Source organism: Bufo bufo, chromosome 7 (assembly GCF_905171765.1).
Source record: "Bufo bufo chromosome 7, aBufBuf1.1, whole genome shotgun sequence".
Classification (NCBI taxonomy): domain Eukaryota; kingdom Metazoa; phylum Chordata; class Amphibia; order Anura; family Bufonidae; genus Bufo; species Bufo bufo.
The window spans coordinates 64,747,142-64,772,956 of NC_053395.1; the positions used below are offsets into that span (position 1 = coordinate 64,747,142).

The 25,815-nt window shown below is 46.2% G+C and overlaps 2 protein-coding genes across 2 annotated transcripts in view; one reads left to right on the top strand and one right to left on the bottom strand.

Annotated features, from left to right (window-relative positions):
• TVP23A (trans-golgi network vesicle protein 23 homolog A) overlaps window positions 1–3,053 on the top strand; it is a 39,005-nt gene extending 35,952 nt beyond the window's left edge. Inside the window, 1 exon segment of the mRNA XM_040440483.1 lies at window positions 2,710–3,053. Within this exon segment, the coding sequence (XP_040296417.1) occupies window positions 2,710–2,718 (9 nt within the window). The 3' untranslated portion in view covers window positions 2,719–3,053.
• Window positions 3,054–3,289: 236 nt separating this feature from the next.
• The window catches only part of NUBP1 (nucleotide binding protein 1), an 81,677-nt gene continuing 59,151 nt past the window's right edge, over window positions 3,290–25,815 (bottom strand). The window contains exons 4-11 of the mRNA XM_040440481.1: window positions 23,542–23,610; window positions 22,739–22,771; window positions 21,001–21,091; window positions 18,126–18,280; window positions 17,600–17,710; window positions 7,980–8,082; window positions 5,121–5,204; window positions 3,290–4,276 (exon numbers count right to left, since the gene is read on the bottom strand). Of these exons, the coding sequence (XP_040296415.1) occupies window positions 4,245–4,276; window positions 5,121–5,204; window positions 7,980–8,082; window positions 17,600–17,710; window positions 18,126–18,280; window positions 21,001–21,091; window positions 22,739–22,771; window positions 23,542–23,610 (678 nt within the window). The 3' untranslated portion in view covers window positions 3,290–4,244. The remainder of the gene's footprint in view (window positions 4,277–5,120; window positions 5,205–7,979; window positions 8,083–17,599; window positions 17,711–18,125; window positions 18,281–21,000; window positions 21,092–22,738; window positions 22,772–23,541; window positions 23,611–25,815) is intronic.

Genomic DNA, 25,815 nt, shown 5'->3' on the forward strand with positions numbered 1-25,815 from the left:
GTGGCGCCGGCCCCGCCCGCAGCTCACCCCCTGCAACCTGTGGCATCCCCGTCTCTATGGAGTACAGACTGCTGGGCGCAGTATGGGCTTTGTCCAGTAGAGGTCACGGTCTCTTCTCGTGTCGCACTATACATGCATATCTGCCCGCAGCCCGCTCTCTCTGCTGTGTGTGAGGAGTCGGAGATACTTCTGCAGCGCAGCCAGCAGTCAGTACCCCATAGCGACGGGGATGCCACAGGTTGCAGAGGGTGAGCGGCGGGCACCATGGCAAGGGAGAGCACCAGAGCGCTCATGTCAGGGTTCGTGTTTGGCGTCCTCGCCTTTCAGCATGTGAGCTCTGGCTCAGACACGGTAAGTAAGGCAGCAGGCTCCTGTGACAGGGGGAATAGGAGAGGACCCCTACTACTGTGGGTGTAGTGTGCCTCCACATGTGCCATGGAGAGTTCTTCTATGTGCAGCTAATTAGTATGGTGCCCTACGCCTGGCTTCACCAGAATTACATTGCCAGCTCAGTCCCTGTACACTGGGGGGGGGGGGGGGGGGGGGGGGGGGGCACATTTCTGTCCCGTAAAAAAGGTGCGGGTTAAAGGGCGTGGTCAATGGGACGATTCAAGGGGGCGGCAAAATTAGCTTTTGCCTAGGGTGGCAAAAATCCTTGCACCAGCCCTGATCGGGGGACATTCACACGGCAGCTTTTTAAGCAAAATATTGTCAAGTACTGCTGCACCAGAATTTCGCCGAAAACCCAACGATGGCTGCATCCTGTCTGCCTCCTATACATCTCAATGGGAGGCAGCGCTGAGGATCGACGAGCGGCATCTTAAAGCTCCAGCAAGAAAGGACATGTCCCTTCTCGGCGTGGCTTAAAGCTGTCTTTTCTTGATCCTCGATCCTGCCTCAGAGATGTAAGGGAGGTAGAGAGGACACGGCCATTGGCGGGTCCTCAGCAACATTTTGGCGTGGCTGTCCATGCCAAAATTCCACCTTGTGAACATCCCCTAAGGGTGTTGTCACACGCAGCTTTTTGACTCAGTTTTTTTTTTTTTTTTTATGGAAATGAGAAATATAAAGGAAGGACTTAAACTTCTCCTACCTGCTGGATCCACTCCGACTTTTAAAAAATGCCACAAAAAGGGAGTCTGTGTCAGTTGTGGGTGCAAAACTGCTGATAGATAATAGTTAGGGACATGATGTAATACCTACCTGTGACACTGCTTTTAATCCTAGGAACAATGTAAAAATTTACTTTGGTTGCCATGGGTGTCCCGTCCCTCCTACAAATTCGCCAGAGACGGCCCTCAGGCTGCATTGCATAAGTAGCTTGACACCTACCCTTTGCTGTAAGTGACTACTGTAGTGTCCAATAAGGAGAGGACTCTGAACAGTCTATACTAGGTGTAAGAATATCGTACAGATTTTAAAATCCACAGCATATGAATTTAGGGGGCATTCACACACCCGGTCCATGTGCATCCCACACTTTTTGCAGACCCCATTTAAAAAAACAAAAAACTATTCTTGTCTGCAAGACGGACAAGAACAGGGCATGCTCTAGAATTTGCAGCTTACCTGTGCTGTTCACATTTTTTGTGGACCCATAGAAAATTAACGGGTCTGCATGTAATCCTCAAAAAATGCGGATTGGACGTGGACCGAAAATACGATCGTGTGAATGCACCCTTAGGGCTCATGCACATGGCTGTTGCACCGCCAAGGCCATATTGCGGCCTGCATTCACTTAATTGGGTCCGCAAACCCGGAGATGCTGTGCTGAAGCACGGATTGGAACCCCACGGAAGCACTACGAAGTGCTTTGCCTACCTTTAGGGTTCATGCACTACTTTTTTGCGGTGCGGACCGTCGGATGCGGATCGCAGACCCCATTCAAGTGAATGGGTCCACGATCCGCATGCGGATGCCCCACGGTCAGACCGCAATTTGCGGTCCGCAGTACGGGCACAGAGCCCTTACGTTCGTGGGCATGAGCCCTTATTCTACACTTTTTCACAGTAGCTTTCAAAGTGAGGGGTGAAATCTGCATGTAATACATGTGGATTTTGCTATGGAATTGCTGCAAATCTGCAGCCAAAATATCCTGCCGTGTGCAGGTATCTTTAAAGGGGTTGTCTGAAATAATTAAAAATCTCACACAAGCCCCCAAAAGGTTTAAAATAAGATTTTTAAATACGTCTTTCCCCAGTGCCGATCCAGTCCTCCTGCTATTGCTTGTTTACTAACTGCAGAGGTGATGTGCTGAGGATAGTGACTGGCTGCAGCGGTCACCTGCCGTACACCAGCACATCCCTGCTGCAGTCTATAAACAAGCAGTGGCACGAGAACAGCTCTGGAAAAAGAGCTACATATAACAACATTTTTATGGGACCATTTGGGTCCTTGTCTGAGACCCTTAAGTGGAAAACTCCTTTTCCTTGTTGAACAGACAGAACAGAGGTGGTAGATGGAGGTCTATAGCTGGTAGCGCAGTGCCACACTCTAGACCAGTGATGGCTAACCTCTGGCACTCCAGCTGTGATGAAACTACAACTCCCAGCATGCTCCATTCATTTCTATGGAGTTCTGAGAAAAGTGTGCATCTTCCGAGTCATAGGTTTACCACAGCTAGACTGTCCATAGCCCTGAACTTAACGGCACCTGCCTCCTATATAGTAATACTTTAGTTTGACCTTTTTCCTTCTGTTTCTCTTCCAGACTCTATGAAAAGAGAAGCCAGCTTTCCAAATAATCTCTCTACCATCAATAGGACATGAAAGGAATGACCGGAACCTGTATAAATTCTAGTGCCTAGGGGCTGTTCACTCAGCAGTTTTGACAGCGCCACTCCATGCTAAAAAGTCACCGGCACCCAGAGTCCCACTGTTTTCAAAAGAAGATCATGAATAATTGTGCCAAGAATATACTGAATCTGCACTAAATTCTGCAAAAGCCATTGTGTGAAGATGCTTTCAATTTCATAATGTTTCATTTCACTGGTCAGGGTCTCTCTTGAACCCTTTGCCTACCTTTAGGGCTCATGTACACGACTGGCGTTTTTCTGTCCGCAAGTTGTGGATCCGCAAAACACAGATAGTGGCACGTTTATTCCACTTTTTGTGGAATGGTCGGCCCATAATAGAACAGCCCTATACTTGTCCGTAATACGGACAATAATAAGACGTTTTATTTTTTTTTGCAGCCATGCAGACGCGGAACCCACACACATCATTTCTGTTGTTTTTGCGGCCCTGTTGAAGTGAATGGTTCTGCATACCGGCCGCAAAAAAACACAGAACGCACATGGACAAAATCTATGTTTGTGTGCATGAGCCTTTTCAGATGGCCGTGTGCGGTCCAGGAAAAACAAACAGTCTCTGAACATGGCTCGACTGTACAGTGTTCATTTTAGGACATGGTCCGATATCATAATCATGTATCAGAATAATGTCAGCGTGAGGCAAAATACTCACCCTGATACCTGAACACTGTACGACTGACCCAAGCTCAATGCATCATAGTGATTTACAATGCTGTGACTTCTGAGCCTACATTCCAGTACTCACTGCATCATTTGAGTACAGGACATTATACCTGTGGTTGGGCCGACATCATAACAGATCAGTTTCGGTCGGCTGAGCTGCGTTCCGTCCAGGAAATTTTTATTTTTTGAGTTCATATATGGTATTGTCTTCAGTTATCACCCCCTAGTGGAGGATACCAGAACTGTACCATGGATCACAAGTCTAAACTGAGCCCTATCTGCACTTACTGGATAACATAGCAGAGAGAGATAAAGATATTACAGATTTTTTTTGGTTTATTAAATATTTTTATTCTGGATACAATGATTGACCACAGTGAAACTCAACTTTTCTTTTTCTTGGGTCTGGTAGGCTTGCAATTCTTACGCTTTTACTTTTTAAAAGGATTCTTGTCATCTATGCCTGTTATTAAGTGAGCAGATTGACTTCTTATCTTGTTTGTCCAGTGAGAAAACAGATCTTATTTTCACTGCAGGAGATTCTCCATCAAATAGTGGCAGTCTGTTCTAAGCAATATAGCAATGTCTAGAAGCAGACATCTACTTAGTGGCCATTTTCCAATTAAGAGAAAACTCAAACGAAGCCGTCACATAGTAAAAAGCGAATGATATGATTTAACGTTGTCCTTGTAGAGATTTCCGAAACTGGAATATTAAACAATCACTTGGGGAGTTACTCTGTACCGTTCCTGCTCAAAGAAACTCACGGTCAGGGTCTCAGAGAACAAAAGTCTTGAATTTCTGTAGGAGAACCAAAAAGAGAAGCGATTAGCTATATGGATCCCATATTCTTTCTTGCAACTACTTCCCCCGTTTCTTGCAAGAAGCATCACAACATTTCACAAATATAACCTGATTTATAAAATCAAAACTTAACCCATTTATTTTCTGAAAAAGCAGACTTGGGGCACATTCTGAGAATGTCGCCCTGCACTTCCCTTCATGCAGTTCTGCATCACCTGGAAACGTTTTGTAAAAAATGCAGGAAAAATCATGTTGGTGGTTAAAAGCCTGACCGAGACGCACCTCTTGACAGAATCAATAACATTTCTGACAATGCCAGTAAATGTTCGCAAGAAAAAACAAAAAACATTATTTTTTTTTCCACAGCTCACCCTAAATTTGCATAATCCAGACACTCCCGTAATATGAAGAAAAAGGCAGCATGGATGAATCCCACGGATCTGGGGTCATGAGTGACTTCAGTAACAAATTTTCAATAGGTCCAGCGCCTTAGAATTTAAAATAAAACTTAACTTTTATTTACTTGAATAAATAAACTCCATGGTGTCCTCGGGGGCCACGTTTCGCACTTCATCAAGTCCTAATGAAGAGCGATCTGCGCCACTTTTAGGACACTGTCAGACACATCAGCCACTGCCAACCAAGGCACGAGTGTAAACTCCTTGGCGTTTATGGCAGTTTCTTTCACACGTGTGCCTGCCAGTCGTGGCTGTTCAGTGGTCACTATGTGTGACAGCACCCTGACTCCTGATAACAGTCACTACAAACATCTCCTGCGGGCCAATGCTAACACATACCATCCAATATAAAAAAGAAAAGGCCACAATGAATGGGTACATACTTTGTATTATTGCTCTGTAGGACAAGGTTGCTGGAGAATCTGGAATTTCAGTAAAAAAGGATTTGCCAGCGTCACAGCTCCTTCCTTTAAACAAAAAGAAGCAAAATAAAATGACCACAAATTATCTACTTTAAAGTTTTTCAGCAATAGCAATAAAAATAGCAGCTGAGTGACCGCCCCACATCCTAAAATGTTGTACAATTAGCACAAGAATTTCAACTTTAACCTTTCACTAAGGCTATGGTAAACTGGGATTTTATTGAAGTGGGGCCCCAACCTAAAGAACAAGCTCTTGAAAACCAAAGAAAAAACAAAACACTATCCCACCCACGACTAAGGGTTAACACTGAGATTTCGTGCTAATCTGGAATTGCTGGCAGCGATTCTGGACTGTATGGTAGTTTTGATGATTTGAATATATTATAGTTTTAAAGGGAAATTCCCATCTAGGGCATATCCGGGCCATATGCCATCATTGTCAGATAGGTACGGGCCGCATATGCGAGACACACATGTATCTCCAGAACAGGGCCCCTGAAATGAAGGGAGAGCCTCCGTTCATCGCTATGGGACTATTTGCGGTAGCACTATATCAGTGAATGAAGAGGTGGCTAAATGTGCACAGCTTGCGCTCCAGTCATTGCTATGGGAATTCCAAAAATAGCCAATTTGACTCGCTCGCTATTTCTGGAAGTCCTACAGCAGTGAATGGAGTGTAAGCTGTGCATGCGCCGAGTGCTCTCTTCACATCGGGGGCCCCTGTTCTGTAGAAAAGAGAGGGTCCCAGAGGTAGGACCTATACCTTTCTAACACTGATGGCATCTCCTAGAACAGTGGCAGCGAACCTATGGCACGGGTGCCAGAGGCGGCACTCAGAGCCCTTTCTGTGGGCACCCACACCTTAGGAAAAGTCTATGGTGTACCAATATGCCTTAGACTTTTCCTGCCATTCATCAGCGCAGGGCGCACTATGAACAGCACAGGCAGCGCACTGAATGTAGGCAGGGTATTATAGCTAAATGATAAACTAACATGGAAGATTTACTACTGTATATTGGACTGTAGTATTCAGGGTAAATTGCCGTGTTGGCACTTTGTGATAAATAAGTGGTTACAGTTTGGGCACTCAGTCTGTAAAAGGTTACCCATCACTGTCCTAGCAATATTCCATCAGTGTCTTGGGTAGGAATATCAGTGTGTGCATGAGCAAGACTTACAGTCTAAAACCATCTAAAAGAAAAACTTGTTGCTGGTCGTAACAACTAATCACAGCACAGCTTTTACTTTTTAAGAGCCCTGTACGAAATGAAAGCTGTGCTGTGACTGGTTGATATGAGCAACAAAGTCAGTGGTGGAGATTTACTAATCCTATAGATGGTGTAAGCTTAAAGGGAGTCTGTCATCAGCATTTCACCTTTGTAACCCTTCCCATAGCTTTCAAGCATGCTTACAGTTAATAAAAACGTTACCTTTAGCATCAATCCTGGACTTATAAAACCGTCAAAAAACATCTTTGTAGCATATGCAAATGAGGGCTCGCAAGTGCCCAGGGGCGGCGTTACCCTCGTAGGTGCCCTGCTAGCTCAGCCTTTTCTTCGCTTCCCCCCCCACGCCTTCCTTCCCTCCACCCGCCCATCCTTTCCCTCTGACCGCCTATCTACTAACTTGTTGTTTCGCCGAGATCCCGCACCGGCGCATGCGCACTGCGATGCCCATTCCTTGTACGGCATCACAGTAACTATTGCGCATGCGCCAGCTAACGACACGAAAACACAACAAAGGAAGAGGTCTATCGGCGCATGCCCATTAATTACTGTGATGCCGTACAAGGAACGGGCATCGCAGTGCGCATGCGCCGGCCTGAGTGCACAGGTGCGGGATCTCGGCGAAACAACAAGTTAGTAGATAGGCGGTCAGAGGGAAAGGATGGGTGGGTGGAGGGAAGGAAGGCGCGGGGGGGGGGGGGGGGAAAGCGAAGAGAAGGCTGAGCTAGCAGGGCACCTACGAGCGTAACGCCGCCCCTGGGCACTTGCGAGCCCTCTTTTGCATATGCTACAAAGATGTGTTTTGCTGGTTTTATAAGTCCAGGATTGATGCTAAAGGTAACGTTTTTATTAACTGTAAGCATGCTTGAAAGCTATGGGAAGGGTTACAAACGTGAAATGCTGATGACAGACTCCCTTCAGTAAATGGCATTTATCATGTAGAGAAAGTGAATACAATTCACTTACTGATGTACTGCGACTGTCCACATTGCTTCCTTTGCTGGCTAGACCCATTTTTCCATCACATTATACACTCCTTCGTTTCCATGGTTACGACCACTCTGCAATCCAGCATCGGTGGCCGTCCTTGCACACTATTGGAAAAAGCGCCAGCCTATGTGCACTCCCACAAGCACGACCACAACTGCTGGATTGCAGGGTGGTCGTAACCATGGAAACTAGCAGTGTATTATGTGATGGAAAAATGAGTTTAGCCAGCAAAGGAGGCAATATGGACAATCAGAATACATTAGTAAGTGCCTCGTATTAACTTTCTCTACATGATAAATGCCACTTGCTGAAGTGAGACAACCCCTAGACCTGCACTAGATTTATCACAGGGGCTCAGACTGGATATAAATCTGGTGTCGGGGCAGACTCTGTACCTACTATTAGTTGGCTTACTTTGAGACAGATTTTTACGCCAGAATTGTAAACCAATTTTGGTACAAAATGTTGCATCTTAGTTGGTAAACCTGGGCCAGTGTCTCTTAGGCAATTTGATAAATCTCCTCCATTAACCTCACTGTGCTGAGAAATGCCTACTACAGATAGTAAAATGTTGTCAGAACTGCATTATTTTCCTGTAATCTACCTATATTTGGGTCCAGGGGAACCCTGCCCAGCAGGGGAATGCCGAAATCACTGCACATTTTCTCCGCTCCCCCAGTAGTTGGAGGGAAAATCTGAGATTCATTCTGAAAGGGGAAAAAAATGAAAAATAAAATCATCACTATGTAGTGCTCAGCACACGATTCATCATCCGAGTATGTGAAGCATCCAAACACATGCCCGAGAGTAACAGGCTCTGCAATATCTCACTTCTCTCAGGAAACCGATGAGGACAGCAAGTTGGGTATTTACCCGGAGAGCGGCAGATACACCGATCAGGGAGCGTCTGTTCTGAAAGGTCCTGGTGTATATACAGCAAATGTGTCCATAGGCCTCCATTCACCTGACAGGGGCCAAAATGGTGTCCTTATTGCTTGCGTCTGGCTGGTATACCTATGTCGGTCAAGGTATGGCTGACTATGCTCACACAAGTAAATGGGATTGTCTTGAGATTCCTCCAAAGCGTCAGGAAATGAGTGGCACTGTTGTGGGTCACAAGCCCAATAATCACACAGTATATCCAGTTATGTCCACATTTTCGGGGGATTAAAAAAATAAATATAAAATAAATAAATCAATCGACTTGGATTCTCCCAGTGGAATAATAAGGGAATATAGAACTGAGGCCATATTTATTCTAATGGGATTTTAAAGCAATACCAGCAGCTGTGTTCTGAATTTGGGCTGCCCTCTTCACAGTTCTATAAGTACCTGCAGCTTAGGCATGCATTGGAAGCTCAATCCACAATAGCCCCGGTGACGTTTGTATCCAATCAGACATTAAGTACGGCGGTTAATGCAGGACCAGTAAAGGGAGCAATCTCCATGGTATGTCAAGCCTTGTTAGAGGACTTTCTTAAAGGGTACCCCCTTAAAAGCAGACAACATTGGGAAAGAGATGTGGGTGAACTCACGGACGAGAAGTGGGTGGAGGTGGTAGAACTCACCCCTAATTTATCTCTTAGTGAAGCAGCGCGTTTATCCCATCTGTACTTAATACATAGGGTATATAAGACCCCGGTGTTTTTGCATAAAAAAGGTTACAGAGATAGTCCGACCTGTCCAAAGTGTGGAAGTGCGGAGGCTGATCTACTGCATATGTTGTGGGCATGCCCCTCACTGAAGTCTTATTGGAAGGCTGTAATACACCTTGTAAATAGGGTATATAGGGCTAATCTCACGCTAGACCCTAAGCTGTGCCTATTGGGCATAATACCAGAGGTTAATCTGTTATAGCCACTGGAATAGGGAGAATGTTCTATCAGGCTAGAAAAACGTTAGCGGCAAAATGGATCCAATCAGTACCTCCAGATATCTCAGAATACGTCGCTAGACTAAATATGGTGATTCGCCTAGAAAGGGGAGTGTACCAAAAAAGGAAGAATCTGTCGAAGTTTGAGGCGATTTGGGGAAGTTGGATTGATAACTTGGTTGGCGCTAACAAGAAGCTTTCTGTGTGCTAGGTGAGTGCATCGAGTGTGGAGGTTTGTATGATTCTGAAGTATATATGAGAAGGGGGAAGGGAGGGGACAGTCCATAGTGCGTGGTATGTGAGGTATGTGTATACCAAAACTGGTTGCTGATTGATTTAAATGGAGTTGGGATATGGCTGAATGTGGATACGGATGCTTGGTGGAGATACGCTTTGGGTATATAGGTGATGGGAAAATGGAGCTGGGTGATAGTTTACTAATAAGGATCGCGGTGCCGACACCTCAGGGGTGGTGTTGAAGGGAGGTTGGTATAAATGTGTCCTGCTTTTGTAGGGTCTGGGGTGGAGGCAGGGGCTAAAAGGGGTCACTTGTTATTGGGTGGTTTTATTGATTACCTTAAAGATGTCCATACTGTATGACTATGCATAGATGTATGACTGGTCTTTGTAGCCATATGGTTTGTACTGTGTCTACTGTATATGTCTGACAATGAACATATCTTTTGTCAACAAAGTATGTCATAATGATGTCAAAAAAGTCTGAAAACTGATAATAAAGAAATATCTGATTAAAATAAATAAATCGACTTGCCGCTGTTACGGTGGTCTGGTCCCCCTTGCTCTTCACACCAGAGCGAAGGAGTGGGGACTGGACCAGCACCTGAGGTTCTGTTAGATTCCACATTGCAGCACGCTATTTTTCCCCATCTAAGCAAGTGGTCTGTCGGGGGCCGTCGGTGTCCATTGTATAAAGGATCTGGCATGGCACCTTGGCTTTCATTACAAATGGAAACCACAATGCAGATGTGAACATAGCCTTAAAGAGGTTAACTAGGATTTGTAACAATCGTCAGTCGTTCTCCGGCTGCAGCCTGCAGTGTAAACAATGGGAGCTTTCATCCTGGTTGCCATGGTAACATCCAGGGACATCATCAACATCTACACGCTTCCCAAACAGCACAAAGGTAATAAATAAAGTAGATCTGTATATCAAGCATACACTAAAATGTGTTTATTCATATAACTTGACCCTGGAAGTAACCATGGCAACCAGAGGGAAAGCCGCCATTGTTTACACTGCTGCAGCATTTTTATTACCAAATTATTTCTATTACGGAAAAAAGGTTTATATATTCTTTGAAGGGTGATTTATTTTTTTATTTTTGTTATAGGGTATTACGGTGTTATAAATGTAACTCGTTGTATAATGGAAACATCCCAATATAATTTCTGTATCAATTACTCTTGGCTTTCCAGATCTCTGCTTGCAGTCATTTAATAGGAACCCTGATGAATTCTATCCTGTTCATGTGATGGACACACAGGTACTGCACTGATTACAGTAGAAGTACAATCTGAGCAGCTGTGTCTAGTACATCAGGTTTCCACCGAATGAAAGCAAGCAGAGATGGTACAGGACATATATTGTAAAACTGTATAACTTTTCATTACACAATGCATGAGCTTTAATTGCTGAAACAATAACACCCTTGATTGAGTTCTGCAAGTTTCTAACAAACAAGGGGTCTTCAAAAAGTTTCCGCACATTTACATTTTTGTTGGAAACGAGAGTGTCATGTGATTAGTCTAGTCCAGTCTGGCAACCCGGTTCAACATGCAGTTTAGTATGAGCTCTCTACTGTGGAGAAGATGGCTGTGAAACGTATAAACTGCACCAAAAAGGAAAATCAATCATCATATAGTACAAGACAGACTCTTTCTAACAAAGCTAGAACCAGCCCTGTGCCTCACATGGATCCAGAGATCTCCACAATCATTGCTCTGCTAGATTAATATCAAGCTGACAGCTCAAGGGGAGTGTCCTTTCTGCTGTAGCCAAGGGGGCGTGTCCATTCTCTGCCTATCACAGCTCAGGAGGCGTGTCCATTCTGCCACCGTTGTCTCCCTATCACAACTCAGTAGGCAGTTGTAGGATGAAACTGAGCATGTGCGGCCTCGTCAGTGAGCAGGTCAAAGAAATAAGAAAAAAAAAACAGCAGGTGGCGCTATACAGGTATATTTTATTGAATGACTCACTAGCTATGCCATCTTTTTAATTACATGCAATTACAAAAGTATTCAGATCCAGGTGCTGGTTTCAAAACTGTAGAATATTATTTGTGGGACAACCCCTTTAAGGGGAAGAAGATTTTCATGTGATGAGAAAGCAGTGCTGCATCAGTGGCTACGCGCTCTACCAAAAATATTTTTTGCTGATGGAAATTAAAAGTTGGTACATTGATGGGAAAAATGCATTGCGAAGGAAGGTGACTGTTAGAAAAGTAATTTGCTTTTGAAAAATTCTTAAGATTTGAAAAAGTGCAGAAAGTCGTTTTGAAGACGCTTGTACTTTGTGATTCAATTCCTTACCATCTTTCTATGTCTGCTTGCTGTTGATGAATGGTTAACGGTTCAAAGATGAAAACTTGTCCTTCTTTAATGAGTCCTGCAGCCGTTGCAAGACCAGGTTGAACGGTAACAAGAGATCTTAAAAACTGGGCAAAAGTTGCATAACAGCCTGTACAATAATTTTTTTTTAGAGAGTTTTTAGCAGGCTGAATTTGGCATGAATTGCACACAAAAAAAAAAAAGCTGCATGGACAGCGCCTTCCATTGTCTTTCAGTGGGCACCCATGGTTTATAACTAGAGTTGAGCGAACACCTGGATGTTCGGGTTCGAGAAGTTCGGCCGAACTTCCCGGAAATGTTCGGGTTCGGACTCGAACCCGAACGAACTTCGTCCCGAACCCGAACCCCATTTAAGTCAATGGGGACCCGAACTTTTGGGCACTAAAAAGGCTGTAAAACAGCCCAGGAAAGAGCTAGAGGGCTGCAAAAGGCAGCAACATGTAGGTAAATCCCCTGCAAACAAATGTGGATAGGAAATGAATTTAAAATTAAAAAATGACCCAATATCAATTGGACAGAGGTCCCATAGCAGAGAATCTGGCTTCACGTCAGCAGAGAGAATCAGTTCTTCATGCCATAGCAAAGAATCCTGGCTTCACGTCACCCACACTGGAAACAGGCCACTGTCACATATTTAGGCCCCAGGCCACCCAGACAGAGGAGAGTTTCACTCAAGTTTGGGGTTGCCCCGCAATATAATGGTAAATGAAATTAAAAATAGTATTGAATGAGGAAGTGCCCTGGAGAGTAGAATAATATATTGTTAAGGGGAGGTAGTTAATATCTAATCTGCAAATGGGATGGACAGGTCCTGTGGGATCCATGCCTGGTTCATTTTTATGAACGTCAGCTTGTCCACATTGGCTGTAGACAGGCGGCTGCGGTTGTCTGTAATGACGCCCCCCTGCCGTGCTGAATACACGTTCAGACAAAACGCTGGCCGCCGGCAGGCCCCAGCACCTCCAAGGCATAAAAGGCTAGCTCTGGCCACGTGGACAATTTGGAGACCCAGAAGTTGAATGGGGCCGAACCATCAGTCAGTACGTGGAGGGGTGTGCACAGGTACTGTTCCACCATGTTAGTGAAAGTTGCCTCCTGCTAACACGTTCCGTATCAGGTGGTGGTGCAGTTAGCTGTGGCGTGTTGACAAAACTTTTCCACATCTCTGCCATGCTAACCCTGCCCTCAGAGGAGCTGGCTGTGACACAGCTGCGTTGGCGACCCTCTTGCTCCTCCTCTGCCTTCGCCTTGGGCTTCCACTGGTTCCCCCTGTGACATTTGGGAATGCTCTCAGTAGCGCGTCTACCCAACGCGCGCTTGTACTCGCGCATCTTCCTATCACGCTCAGTGTAGGAAGTAAGGTGGGCACATTGTCTTTGTACCGGGGATCCAGCAGAATGGCAACCCAGTAGTCCGCACACGTTAAATGTGGGGCAACTCTGCTGTCGTTGCGCAGGCACTGCAGCATGTAGTCGCTCTTGTGTGCCAGGCTGCCAGAGGTAAGGACAAGCTGTCCTCTGTGGGAGGCGTATCGTCATCGTCCTTAGTTTCCCCCAGCACGCACCAGTGATGGGCCCGAGCTGCTTTGGGTGCCACCCCGCTGTGAACATGCTTCATCCTCATCCTCCTCACCTCCTCCTCCAGTAGTGGGCCCTGTCTGGCCAACATTTGTACCCTGGCCTCTGGTTGTTGCAAAAAAACCTCCCTCTGAGTCACTTTCGAAGAGACTGGCCTGAAAGTGCTAAAATGACCCCTCTTCCTCCTGGGCCACCTCTCTTCATCATCGCCCTAAGTGTTTTCTCAAGGAGACATAGAAGTGGTATTGTAACGTGATAACGGCGTCATCGCCACTGGCCATGTTGGTGGTGTACTCGAAACAACGCAACAGGGCACACAGGTCTCGCATGGAGGCCCAGTCATTGGATGGTGAAGTGTGTCTGATCCGCCAGTGCGACTGACCCGTGCGTGCTGCAGCTGAAATCCACTATGGCCTGCTGCTGCTCGCACAGTCTGTCCAGCATATGCAAGGTGGAGTTCCACCTGGTAGGTAAGTCGCATATGAGGCGTGTGAGCGGGAAGGCCGAAGTTACGCTGTAGCGCAGACAGGCGAGCAGCGGCCAGGAGTGTGAACGCCGGAAGCGCGAACAGACGGCCCGCACTTTATGCAGCAGCTCTGACATGTCGGGGTAGTTGCGAATGAACTTCTGCACCACCAAATTCAGCCATGCGCCAGGCAAGGGATGTGCGTCAAACCGGCTAGTCCCAGAGCTGCACGAGATTTCGCCCATTACCGCACACCACCAGGCCGGGCTTGAGGCTCACCGGCAGCAACCACTCGTCGGTCTGTTGTTCTATACCCCGCCACAACTCCTGTGCGGTGTGGGGCCTGTCCCCCAAAACATATGAGTTTCAGAATGGCCTGCTGACGTTTACCCCGGGCTGTGCTGAAGTTGGTGGTGAAGGTGTGTGGCTGACTGGATGAGCAGGTGGAAGAAGAGGAGGAGGAAGCTGAGTAGGAGGAGGAGGAGACAGGAGGCAAAGAATGTTGCCCTGCGATCCTTGGCGGCGGAAAGGACGTGCGCCCAAACAGCTCTCCGCCTGGGGCCCAGCCGCCACTACATTTACCCATGTGCAGTTAGGGAGATATAGCGTCCCTGGCCGTGCTTACTGGTCCACGTATCTGTGGTTAGGTGGACCTTGCCACAGATGGCGTTGCGCAGTGCACACTTGATTTTATCGGACACTTGTTTGTGCAGCGAAGGCACGGCTCTCTTGGAGAAGTAGTGCCGGCTGGGAACAACATACTGTGGGACAGCAAGTGACATGAGCTGTTTGAAGCTGTGTGTGTCCACCAGCCTAAATGACAGCATTTCATAGGCCAGTAGTTTAGAAATGCTGGCATTCAGGGCCAGGGATCGAGGGTGGCTAGGTGGGAATTTACGCTTTCTCTCAAATGTTTGTGAGATGGAGAGCTGAACGCTGCCGTGTAACATGGTTGAGATGCTTGGTGACGCAGGTCGTGGTGTTGGTGGTACATCCCATGTTTGCTGGGCGGCAGGTGCCAACATTCCTCCAGAGGCAGAGGAAGAGGCCGAGGCGGCGGCAGCAGCAGAAGAGGCCGAGGCGGCGGCAGCAGCAGAAGAGGCCGAGGCAGCAGCAGAAGAGGCCGAGGCGGCAGCAGCAGAAGAGGTAGCAGGGGGAGCCTGAGTGACTTCCTTGTTTTTAAGGTGTTTACTCCACTGCAGTTCATGCTTTGCATGCAGGTGCCTGGTCATGCAGGTTGTGCTAAGGTTCAGAACGTTAATGCCTCGCTTCAGGCTCTGATGGCACAGCGTGCAAACCACTCGGGTCTTGTCGTCAGCACATTGTTTGAAGAAGTGCCATGCCAGGGAACTCCTTGAAGCTGCCTTTGGGGTGCTCGGTCCCAGATGGCGGCGGGTCAGTAGCAGGCGGAGTCTCTTGGCGGGGGCGGTGTTCTGATTTTGCCCACTGCTCCCTCTTTTGCTACGCTGTTGGCTCGGTCTCACCACTGCCTCTTCCTCCGAACTGTGAAAGTCAGTGGCACGACCTTCATTCCATGTGGGGTCTAGGACCTCATCGTCCCCTGCATCGTCTTCCACCCAGTCTTGATCCCTGACCTCCTGTTCAGTCTGCACACTGCAGAAAGACGCAGCAGTTGGCACCTGTGTTTCGTCATCATCAGAGACGTGCTGAGGTGGTATTCCCATGTCATCATCAGGAAAAATAAGTGGTTGTGCGTTAGTGCATTCCATCTCTTCCACCCCTGGGGAAGGGCTAGGTGGATGCCCTTGGGAAACCCTGGCAGCAGAGTCTTCAAACAGCATAAGAGACTGCTGCATAACTTGAGGCTCAGACAGTTTCCCTTATATGCATGGGGGTGATGTGAAAGACCGATAGGCTTGGTTTTCATGCGCCATCTGTGCGCTTTCTGCAGAAGACTGGGTGGGAGATAATGTGAACGTGCTGGATCCACTGTCGGCCACCCAATTGACTAATGCCTGTACCTGCTCAGGCCTTACCATCCTTAGAACGGCATTGGGCCCCACCAAATATCGCTGTAAATTCTGCTGGCTACTGGTACCTGAGGTAGTTGGTTCACTAGGACGTGTGGCTGTGGCAGAACGGCCACGTCCTCTCCCAGCACCAGAGGGTCCACTAACACCACCACGACCATGTCCACATCCGCGTCCGCGTCCCTTATTAGATGTTTTCCTCATTGTTCCCGTTCACCACAATTTTGAGAATGGCAAATTTGGGAATAGTTTTTCAACCCAGAACAAAAAATGTGCTTTTACGGTCACTACAAATAACTTGACCAGCTAAAACAGTACAGATTTGGTTGAATAGAAATGTCAGGCCTGTTTTTTTTTTTTGCGCTATGTGACAGGTATAGGTTCAATCACAGAATCAGACTTCTATCTCCACGGTAGCGTGTGTCTTAGGTTTTTCTGAATGACACTATCAGCACCTTCAATGTAAGATATTCTTTTTGGGATAGATTTCAAGTAGGCCTCATATACCAGAAACTAGTTATTTTGAGAATGGCAAATTTGGGAATAGTTTTTCAACCCAGAACAAAAAGTCTGCTTTTACGGTCACTACAAATAACTTGACCAGCTAAAACAGTACAGATTTGGTTGAATAGAAATGTCAGGTCTATTTTTTAGGCGCTGGGTGACAGGCTCAACTTGCCCCTGATGTAGTATATGGCCAAAAAATAACCACACTATTGATGGTTAAATGCACTTGGGTGACACAGGCTCAGCCTGCACCAGATGTAGTATATGACCAAAAAATAACCAGACTGTTGATGGTTAAATGCACTTTGGTGACACAGGCTCAGCCTGCAGCTGATGTAGGATATAGCACAAAATAACCACACTATTAATGGTTAAATAAACTTGGTGATAGCTTGTGCTGGCGCACCACAAGTCACAAAATGGCCGCCGATCACCCCAGAAAAAGTGATCTAAAAACGCTCTGGGCAGCCTCAAAAAAGTGAGCAAGTCGATATTAGCACTTCAATGATCCACAGCTGCAGATCGATCACAGAATGAAGTCTTTTGGAGGAGTTAATCTGCCTAATCTCGCCCTAACGTCGCAGCTGCAACCTCTCCCTATGCTTGAATCAGCAGAGTGACGTGCAGCGCTACGTGACCCAAGCTTATATAGAGGCTGGGTCACATGCTGCACTGGCCAATCACAGCCATGCCAATAGTAGGCAAGGCTGTGATGGCCTCTTGGGGCAAGTAGTATGACGCTTGTTGATTGGCTGCTTTGCAGCCTTTCAAAAAGCGCCAAGAAAGCGCCGAACACCGAACTTTTACGAAAATGTTCGGGTTCGGGTCCGTGTCACGGACACCCCAAAATTCGGTACGAACCCGAACTATACAGTTCGGGTTCGCTCATCCCTATTTATAACATATCCTTTCTTGGCATGGTTGTGCCAATAAACTGTGACCACTTGAAAACTATAAAAGAGGCGGATAATGTGTAGCCGCCCGGCCTTTTTTGTGTGCAAAATCTGCTTCAAATCCAGCCTGCAAAAAAAAAAAAAAAAATCTGTGTTGATGGGCCCCAAGTGTATGTATATTAGGAAGCCGGGTTCTATAACTCCTATTTTATCTGGGGGAGAGCTTCGGCAGGGGTTCCACAGATGTCTGCACTCCCTGTAGTTACAGGGTTCCTAATACAATGCGACTTACAATATATTGGTATCGATAAGAATTGTGAACACGCACCTTGCATTTTGGGCAGATAAAACCACTCATGTTTTCTACTACTCCAATAATCGGCAATTTCACTTTGCGACAAAAATTTATTTCCTTTCGTACATCTTGGAGCGATACCTCCTAGTAAAATGGAAGAAGAAACACAAGAAATATTTTAAAGTAGCTGAACTGCAAATACTATAAGGTCCATGCCTCTAAGTGAAGATTCACAATTCGGTTACAATCACATGGTGACACTAGTCCAGTATTTCTGCAACTTCAATGTTTCCTTTGGGAAATTAAGGTCGTTGGTGACCTTCTACCCATCGCAATTATATGATCCTAAGACTTTCAGCAATGGTCACAAGGTCTTCCACAACCTTGTTCCCCGCAGAGAAACACAAAGTCTGTGGCAATGCTATGACTGTACCAAACATTCCTGTGTAGACCTAACACAGGCGGCACTGCTGTCCACAGTATGTACCCCTGAAATTGTTTAAAAGCATACTTAGTAATTACGACCAGAGCAAAGTACGAGTAGAATGTAAACTCTTACCTGAGGAGTAGTGATGATGACCGCGCCATCAATGTGAGCCGCACTAAGGTACTGCACTACTGACAGATGCTCATCAGAGGTACCAGGAGGAGTATCTACTATCAGGTAATCCACTTCTCCCCAGTCTACATCTCTCAAAAACTGCTTAATCATTCCTAGACCATTGAAAAGGAAGAAAACCATAAGCACACATCAAACACTCCCCACCAGTGAGTTCTATCACATACGGTACATTTTATTCCATTTGAAGTGGAAGTATTTTTGTAGTGTATGACCTATAAACTATTTTGGCCAAATAAAATAAAATGCATTTTCTTTAAAAAGTAGCAAGGTGTTTTCAAGGAATATCAATTGATGACCTAGACCAGGGATGGCCAAACTGCGGCTCTCCAGCTGTTGCAAAACTACAACTCCCAGCATGCAAAGATTTCCTACAGCTATCAGCCTACTGCAGGGCATGGTGGGAGTTGTAGTTTTCAACAGCTGGAGTTTAGCCATCACTGGCCTAGACCATCACAGTGTGATCATGAGAATGGGGCAGAGATGCAGTACTAGAGACAGTCATGGCTGGAACAACAGCTCCAGCAAATGTCTAGTGCCTAATGCCACGTAGTGGGCAGCGCTCACGTACTGCTCAGAAATGGGAAATGCTTGGCGAGTTCATCTATAAAACTGCACTTGGTGCTGACGATATATTCAGCTGACTTGATGACCTTTTACATGGGCAGATGATTGAGCGAACAATTGGCATTTTAAAAGCTCGTTCCCGACCACATTTTTTATGCGCACATAACTATTCTCATTTATCAGTAACTCATGGTCCCATGTAAACAGGGGGTAGGCTGCCAACACTAATGTAAATGATTAGCCACATTAAAGGGGTTCTACAGGAATTAAGGAAATGAAAATACTTAAAGAGGACCTTTCACTAGAATAAAAAAAATCTAAACTAAGTATACAGACATGGAGAGCGGCACCCAGGGATCTCCCTGCACTTACTGTTATACCTGGGCGCCGCTCCGTTCTCCCGGTATAGCCTCCGGTATCTTCATATGTTCGGCTCAACTGGGTGGAGCCTGCCGGCGTCTCCTTCTCCCAGGCTGTAGCGCTGGCCAATCGCAGCGCTCGGCTCATAGCCTGAGAGTTTTTTTTTTCCTCTCGGGCTATGAGCTGAGTGCTGCGATTGGCCAGCGCTACAGCCTGGGAGAAGGAGACGCCGGCAGGCTCCACCCAGTTGAGCCGAACATATGAAGATACCGGAGCCTATACCGGGAGAACGGAGCGGCGCCCAGGGATAATAGTAAGTGCAGGGAGATCCCTGGGCGCCGCTCTCCATGTCTGTATACTTAGTTTACATTTTTTTATTCTAGTGAAAGGTCCTCTTTAAAGGTTTTCTCATCTCAGACAATGGGGGCATATCGCTAGGATATGCCCCCATTGTCTTACAGGTGCGGGTCCCACCGCTGGGACACGTACCTATATCGAGAACGGAGCCCCGAAAGTGAAAGAGGGCGCACTGAGCATATGCAACCGCCTTCCATTCATTTCTATGGGGCTGCCGAAAATAGCGGAGCGCTGGCTCAGCTGTTGCCGTCTGCCCCATAGAAATGAATGGGAGCATGGGCCTCCCATTCACTTCTATGGGAGAGGCGGGGATTAGCGCTTGGTGGACGGACGGACCCCGTGAAATCTGATGATTGCACCCTATACAAAACAAGCCATTCTAAGTAATGAAAGGTATTTGTGAATATATTTATTATAAAATAATATTTTAGCTATTTTCATTTTTTTAATTCCTAGAGAACCCCTTTAAGCAATTATCAGCCCATGTAAAAGGTCCTTTAACGAACGCCGATCGACTTGCTAGACTGTTGTCTGGCACTCTTTATGAATACTAGTCTGTCTGTGTAAAAGGATCCTTAAGCTGGCCATACACATAAGATAGCTTCTGCTGCACGCTTGTTTGGACATTAGCTATGACTCCTGACCCCCGCATACAATACCTAACACATCTAGTGTGTATGGCTAGACTGCCTCCAGTTGCGGAGTCTCCCAAAGTGTTGCATTACTGTCTGAACGGGCACTTCAGAGATGACTGTTAGCTGAGAATCTGTTGTTCCGCATTGCTAAAAGGGGATAACCTCTTTTCAATATGACCTGTTAGGGCATATAAATGTTATAGAAGGTGCCCCTCCACTCCATCAGCCATCATGTAAAACTACAGCAGCTGCAGCATTATAAATGCATTTTGACCCCAATTTTCCTTGGTGATTGCTGGCAGTTTTAGAAACTGGACGAGCACTAATCAGTGGATCACTCGACTGACTTAATGGTGGTATCCGCTATGTAAAGCCAGCCACGCAAATAAGACAAGCATTGGCTGAAAAGACTGTGTGGCCAATCCCGCCATCATCATGCCAGATTATAATGACTGTGTGGCCAATCCCGCCATCATCATGCCAGATTATAATGACTGTGCGGACAATCCCGCCATCATCATGACAGATTATAATGACTGTGCGGACAATCCCGCCATCATCATGCCAGACTAAAGAGGGAGATCAGAGAGGGACTATTAAAAAAAGAAAACGTAAGACAGCAGAGTAGGCTTATGCGACATCAAATTATTGGCTGCATTTGGTCGCTCATACCAAACACATGCATTTTCATGCAGATAGACAGATCACGTTTTTTGGCAGTTGTACAATTTCTTGGCGGACATTCATCTTATGTGTATGGCTGGCCTAATACCCAATGTGAGTTAAGAAGGTTGGGCGTTGGCTGAAGTTAATAACAAATACCCTTTTGACAGATTAATTTCGGTTTGGTTACAACAATGATTCAGTCGTACATTCTCAAATATTGTCATACAAACCATTTTTCTTGGGGCCCCTCCATATAACTGCATCATCTGGACTACCAAGCAAGAAGCCGACAGACATCACCGCCAGGTTGTCCTCTACATACTGAAATACAAAACATAGTGACCAGACAGCCGGCATCCTGATCCTACAAATTCACACTGAACATGATGTCATTTATATCTGGAGAGAGGCGACGTCATCTGCACACCAAGATATTCTATGAGACAAATGGTAATAATAATCCTTATTTATATAGCGCCAACATGTTCCGCAGCGCTTTACAATTCAGGGGTTCATGTACAAACAGTCATAAATAACATGGCAACAGACAAGTCAATAATTAGAATAAGGGTCCATTCACACGTCAGCAAAATGGGTCCGCATCCGTTCAGCAAATTCATTTTCAATGGGGTCGGAATGTGCTGTCCTCATCCGCATTTGCGGATCCGCAAAAAAATAGAACGGTAGAAATTGTTTTGCGTACAAGAATAGGCATTTCTACAATGGGCTGCCCGTTACGTAAATTGCGGAAGGCACACGGGCGGCTTCCGTTTTTTTGCGGATCCGCGGTTTGCGGAACCCAAAAAACTGAACGGTCGTGTGCATGAGGCCTAACTGACAAGGTGAATCTTACGTAATAAAAGGGATAATACAGTTAACATTGTGTAGAATGTGAAAGACGGTAACTTTGTACATACACCATTATCTGCACAGCAACATCTATGTACAAACATGAGTGTGGCCACTAGGTGTCACTGTAGGATCGCAGACATGACATTGTGCATACTCATACACACGTTAAAGGGACACTGTCACCTGGATTTCACTTACTGAACTGTTAACATCACCACGTCAGTCTCCACGATTTATATTAATATATACTAGTATGACTGCCCTTTGTCTTTTCATTTGTCTAGAAAATAGCTTTTAATCATATGTTAATTACCTCGATGAGGAGCCCAAGGGGCTGTCCCTCCAGCCGTTTGAGCCCAGCACCGCCCCACTGCTAATTTATTCACTGCTTATCGCCAATGTAATGTGTTTGTTGCGCCAGAAATCTCGCACATTTTCAGGTTGAGCAAAGCTGGCGCATGCGCACTTCGTTCTGTGAGGCCGATGCCAGAACACCGCGCAGGCGCTGACATGTGTATCCACGGCGCATGCGTGAGATTTCAGGCGCAACAAACACATTACGCCAGTGATGAGCAGTGAATAAATTAGCAGTGGGGCGGTGCTGGGCTCCGAGATAACGGGCGCGGCTGGGCTCCAACGGCCTGAGGGACAGCCACTTGGGCTCCTTATCGAGGTAATTAACATATGATTAAGGGTGCATTCACACAACCATATAAATGGATCCGCATCCGTTCCACAAATTTGCGGAACGGGTGCGGACCCATTCATTTCAATGGGGCCGCAAAAGATGCGGACAGCAAACCGTGTGCTGTCCGCATCCGTTGTTCCGTTCCGTGGCCCCTCAAAAAAGATAGAGCATGTCCTATTCTTGTCCGCAACCATGGACAAACTTAGGCATTCTCTATATAGCGCTGGCAATGTGTGGTCCGCAAATTGCGGAACGCACACGGTCGGTATCAGTGTTCTGCGGATCCGCAATTTGAAAATCGTGGAGACTGATGTGGTGATGTTAATAGCTCAGTAAGTGAAATCCAGGTGACAGTGTCCCTTTAAACCTCCAATAATACCAACAATCAAGATTTGACCATTCGGCAGCCCGGAGTGAAAGATACTTACAACGGGTGACCATCCAGAGCCGCTTTGGTGAACCTAGAAGTAAAAAATTGATTTTCATCTATGTTATAATGGTGGATGAGCTGTCTGCCGAAAATAGACTGGATAAAGGAAAGAAACAGGTGAGACTATAGCACTCCTGGTGCTGGCTGTACTCACCACTCCCTGGTCTTCCTCCAGACACCCACTGTGCTGTCCTGACTGCATACAGCGTCAAGATGTAGTGTGCGCATTATGACCTGACATATTGCGACGTCAGGTGACAGTGCAGCGCAGGTCCAGAGAAGACCAGGGAGCGGTGAGTGCAGGAGAGGCTGCTTTCTGCAGAGTGGCGGCGGAGCATGAGAGGTAAATTGATTTGTTTATTTTCTCTCTGATGGGGGTCTGATCTGAGATCTGACATGGGGGTCTGATCCGATGTCTGACGTGGGGGTCTGATCCGATGTCTGACGTGGGGGTCTGATCCGATGTCTGACGTGGGGGTCTGATCCGATGTCTGACGTGGGGGTCTGATCCGATGTCTGACGTGGGGGTCTGATCCGATGTCTGACGTGGGGGTCTGATCTGATGTCTGACGTGGGGGTCTGATCTGATGTCTGACGTGGGGGTCTGATCTGATGTCTGACGTGGGGGTCTGATCTGATGTCTGACGTGGGGGTCTGATCTGATGTCTGATGAAGATTGGAGGCCTGTTCTGATATGTTCGTCCTCTAAAACCTATGTGCGTCTTATCATCCAGTGCATCTTATAAAGAGAAAAATACAGAAGAAGCAATAAAAAAAAAAGTGCTAATTGAAGGGTCTTACCGGTTCGCCTTCTAGACCCATTATTTTTGGAATTGATGGACCACAGATGTCCACATCAAGCAAAGCGATCTAAAGGGAAAAGAAAAGTCACCTTTTAAGTGTGTGTTTGTACATTTCCTATAAAGATGAATTGTACAGAAAAGGGTTTCTTTACTTTAGATACCTTCACCCCTCAGGCTAAAGCTCATCAAGAGGCCTCAGTTGGCTACATGTCCATACAGCCTTTCAATTCTTTAACCCTTTCAAGATCTCTGCTATCTGTCACCAACTATGTTCTACCACTGTCCAGCCAGCACCACCATGAATGGAGAGAAGGTTGTGTGTGGCTTTGTCCATTCACTGCTATTTTTGGAGGTCTGTAGCAGTGACTGGAGAGCCGTACATGTGCAGCTCTTCTCCATTTACAGCAGTGCGAGATAGGGTCCTGTTCTTAAGATGGGACCTGCACCTATAGGACGTTTATGCTATATCCTGTGGATATGCCATGAATATCTAGGTAAGACCACTACTTGTGACCCCAAAGTGATAATATAATAAATAATCTGCTAATGGGGCCAACAGTTTTGGTAGATTATCTTGCTTATGCAAGGTGCTGGATCTCCTTAACCCCTTCAGGACACAGCCTTATTTCCCCTTAAGGAACAGGCCATTTTTTGCAAATCTGACCAGTGTCACTTTATGTGGTGATAACTTTAAAATGCTTTTACTTATCCAGGCCATTCTGAGATTGTTTTTTCGTCACATGTTGTACTTCATGACACTGGTAAAATTGAGTCAAAAAAATTCATTTTTATTTATAAAAAAAAAATACAAAATTTACCAAAATTTTGGAAAAATTTGCAATTTACATACCCTACATGTCTACTTCATGTTTGGATCATTTGGGGAATGCTATTTTATTTTTTAGGGACGTTACAAGGCTTAGAAGTTTAGAAGCAAATCTTGGAAATTTTCAAAAACCCATTTTTTTAAGGACCAGTTTAGGTTTGAAGTCACTGTGAGGCTTAGGCCTCTTTCACACTTGCGTTGTCCGGATCCGGCGTGTACTCCACTTGCCGGAATTACACTCCGGATCCGGAAAAACGCAAGTGTACTGAAAGCATTTGAAGACGGAACCGTCTTCCAAATGCTTTCAGTGTTACTATGGCACCCAGGACGCTATTAAAGTCCTGGTTGCCATAGTAGGAGCGGGGAGCGGGGGAGCGGTATACTTACAGTCCGTGCGGCTCCCGGGGCGCTCCAGAATGACGTCAGAGCGCCCCATGCGCATGGATGACGTGATCCATGCGATCACGTGATCCATGCGCTTGGGGCGCCCTGACGTCACTCTGGAGCGCCCGGGGAGCCGCACGGACGGTAAGTACACTGCTCCCCCGCTCCCCGCTACACTTACCATGGCTGTCAGGACTTTAGCGTCCCGGCAGCCATGGTAACCACTCTGAAAAAGCTAAATGTCGGCTCCGGCAATGCGCCGAAACGACGTTTAGCTTAAGGCCGGATCCGGATCAATGCCTTTCAATGGGCATTAATTCCGGATCCGGCCTTGCGGCAAGTGTTCCGGATTTTTGGCCGGAGCAAAAAGCGCAGCATGCTGCGGTATTTTCTCCGGCCAACAAACGTTCCGTACCGGAACTGAAGACATCCTGATGCATCCTGAACGGATTACTCTCCATTCAGAATGCATTAGGATAATCCTGATCAGGATTCTTCCGGCATAGAGCCCCGACGACGGAACTCTATGCCGGAAGACAATAACGCAGGTGTGAAAGAGCCCTTACATAATATAAACCACCCAAAATGACCCCATTTTAGAAACTACACCCCTCAAGGTATTCAAAACAGATTTTACAAACATTGTTAACCCTTTAGGTGCTCCACAAGAGTTATTGGCAAATTGAGATGACATTTCAGAATTTCATTTTTTTGCCAATTTTTCCATTTTAACCCAGTTTTTCCACTAACAAATCAAGGGTTAACAGTCAAACAAGACTATCTTTATTGCCCTGACTCTGCCATTTACAGAAACACCCCATATGTGGTCGTACACTACTGTACGGCCACACGGCGGGGTGTAGAGGGAAAGGAGCGCCGTGTGGGTTTTGGGGGGCTGATTTTTATGGACCGTTTTTTTTACACCGTGTCCTATTTCAAGACCCCCTGATGCACCCCTACAGTAGAAACTCCCTAAAAGTGACCCCATTATGGAAACTACGGGATAAGGTGGCGGTTTCTTGGGGACTATTTTTAGGGTAATATGTTTTATGGTTGCTCTAT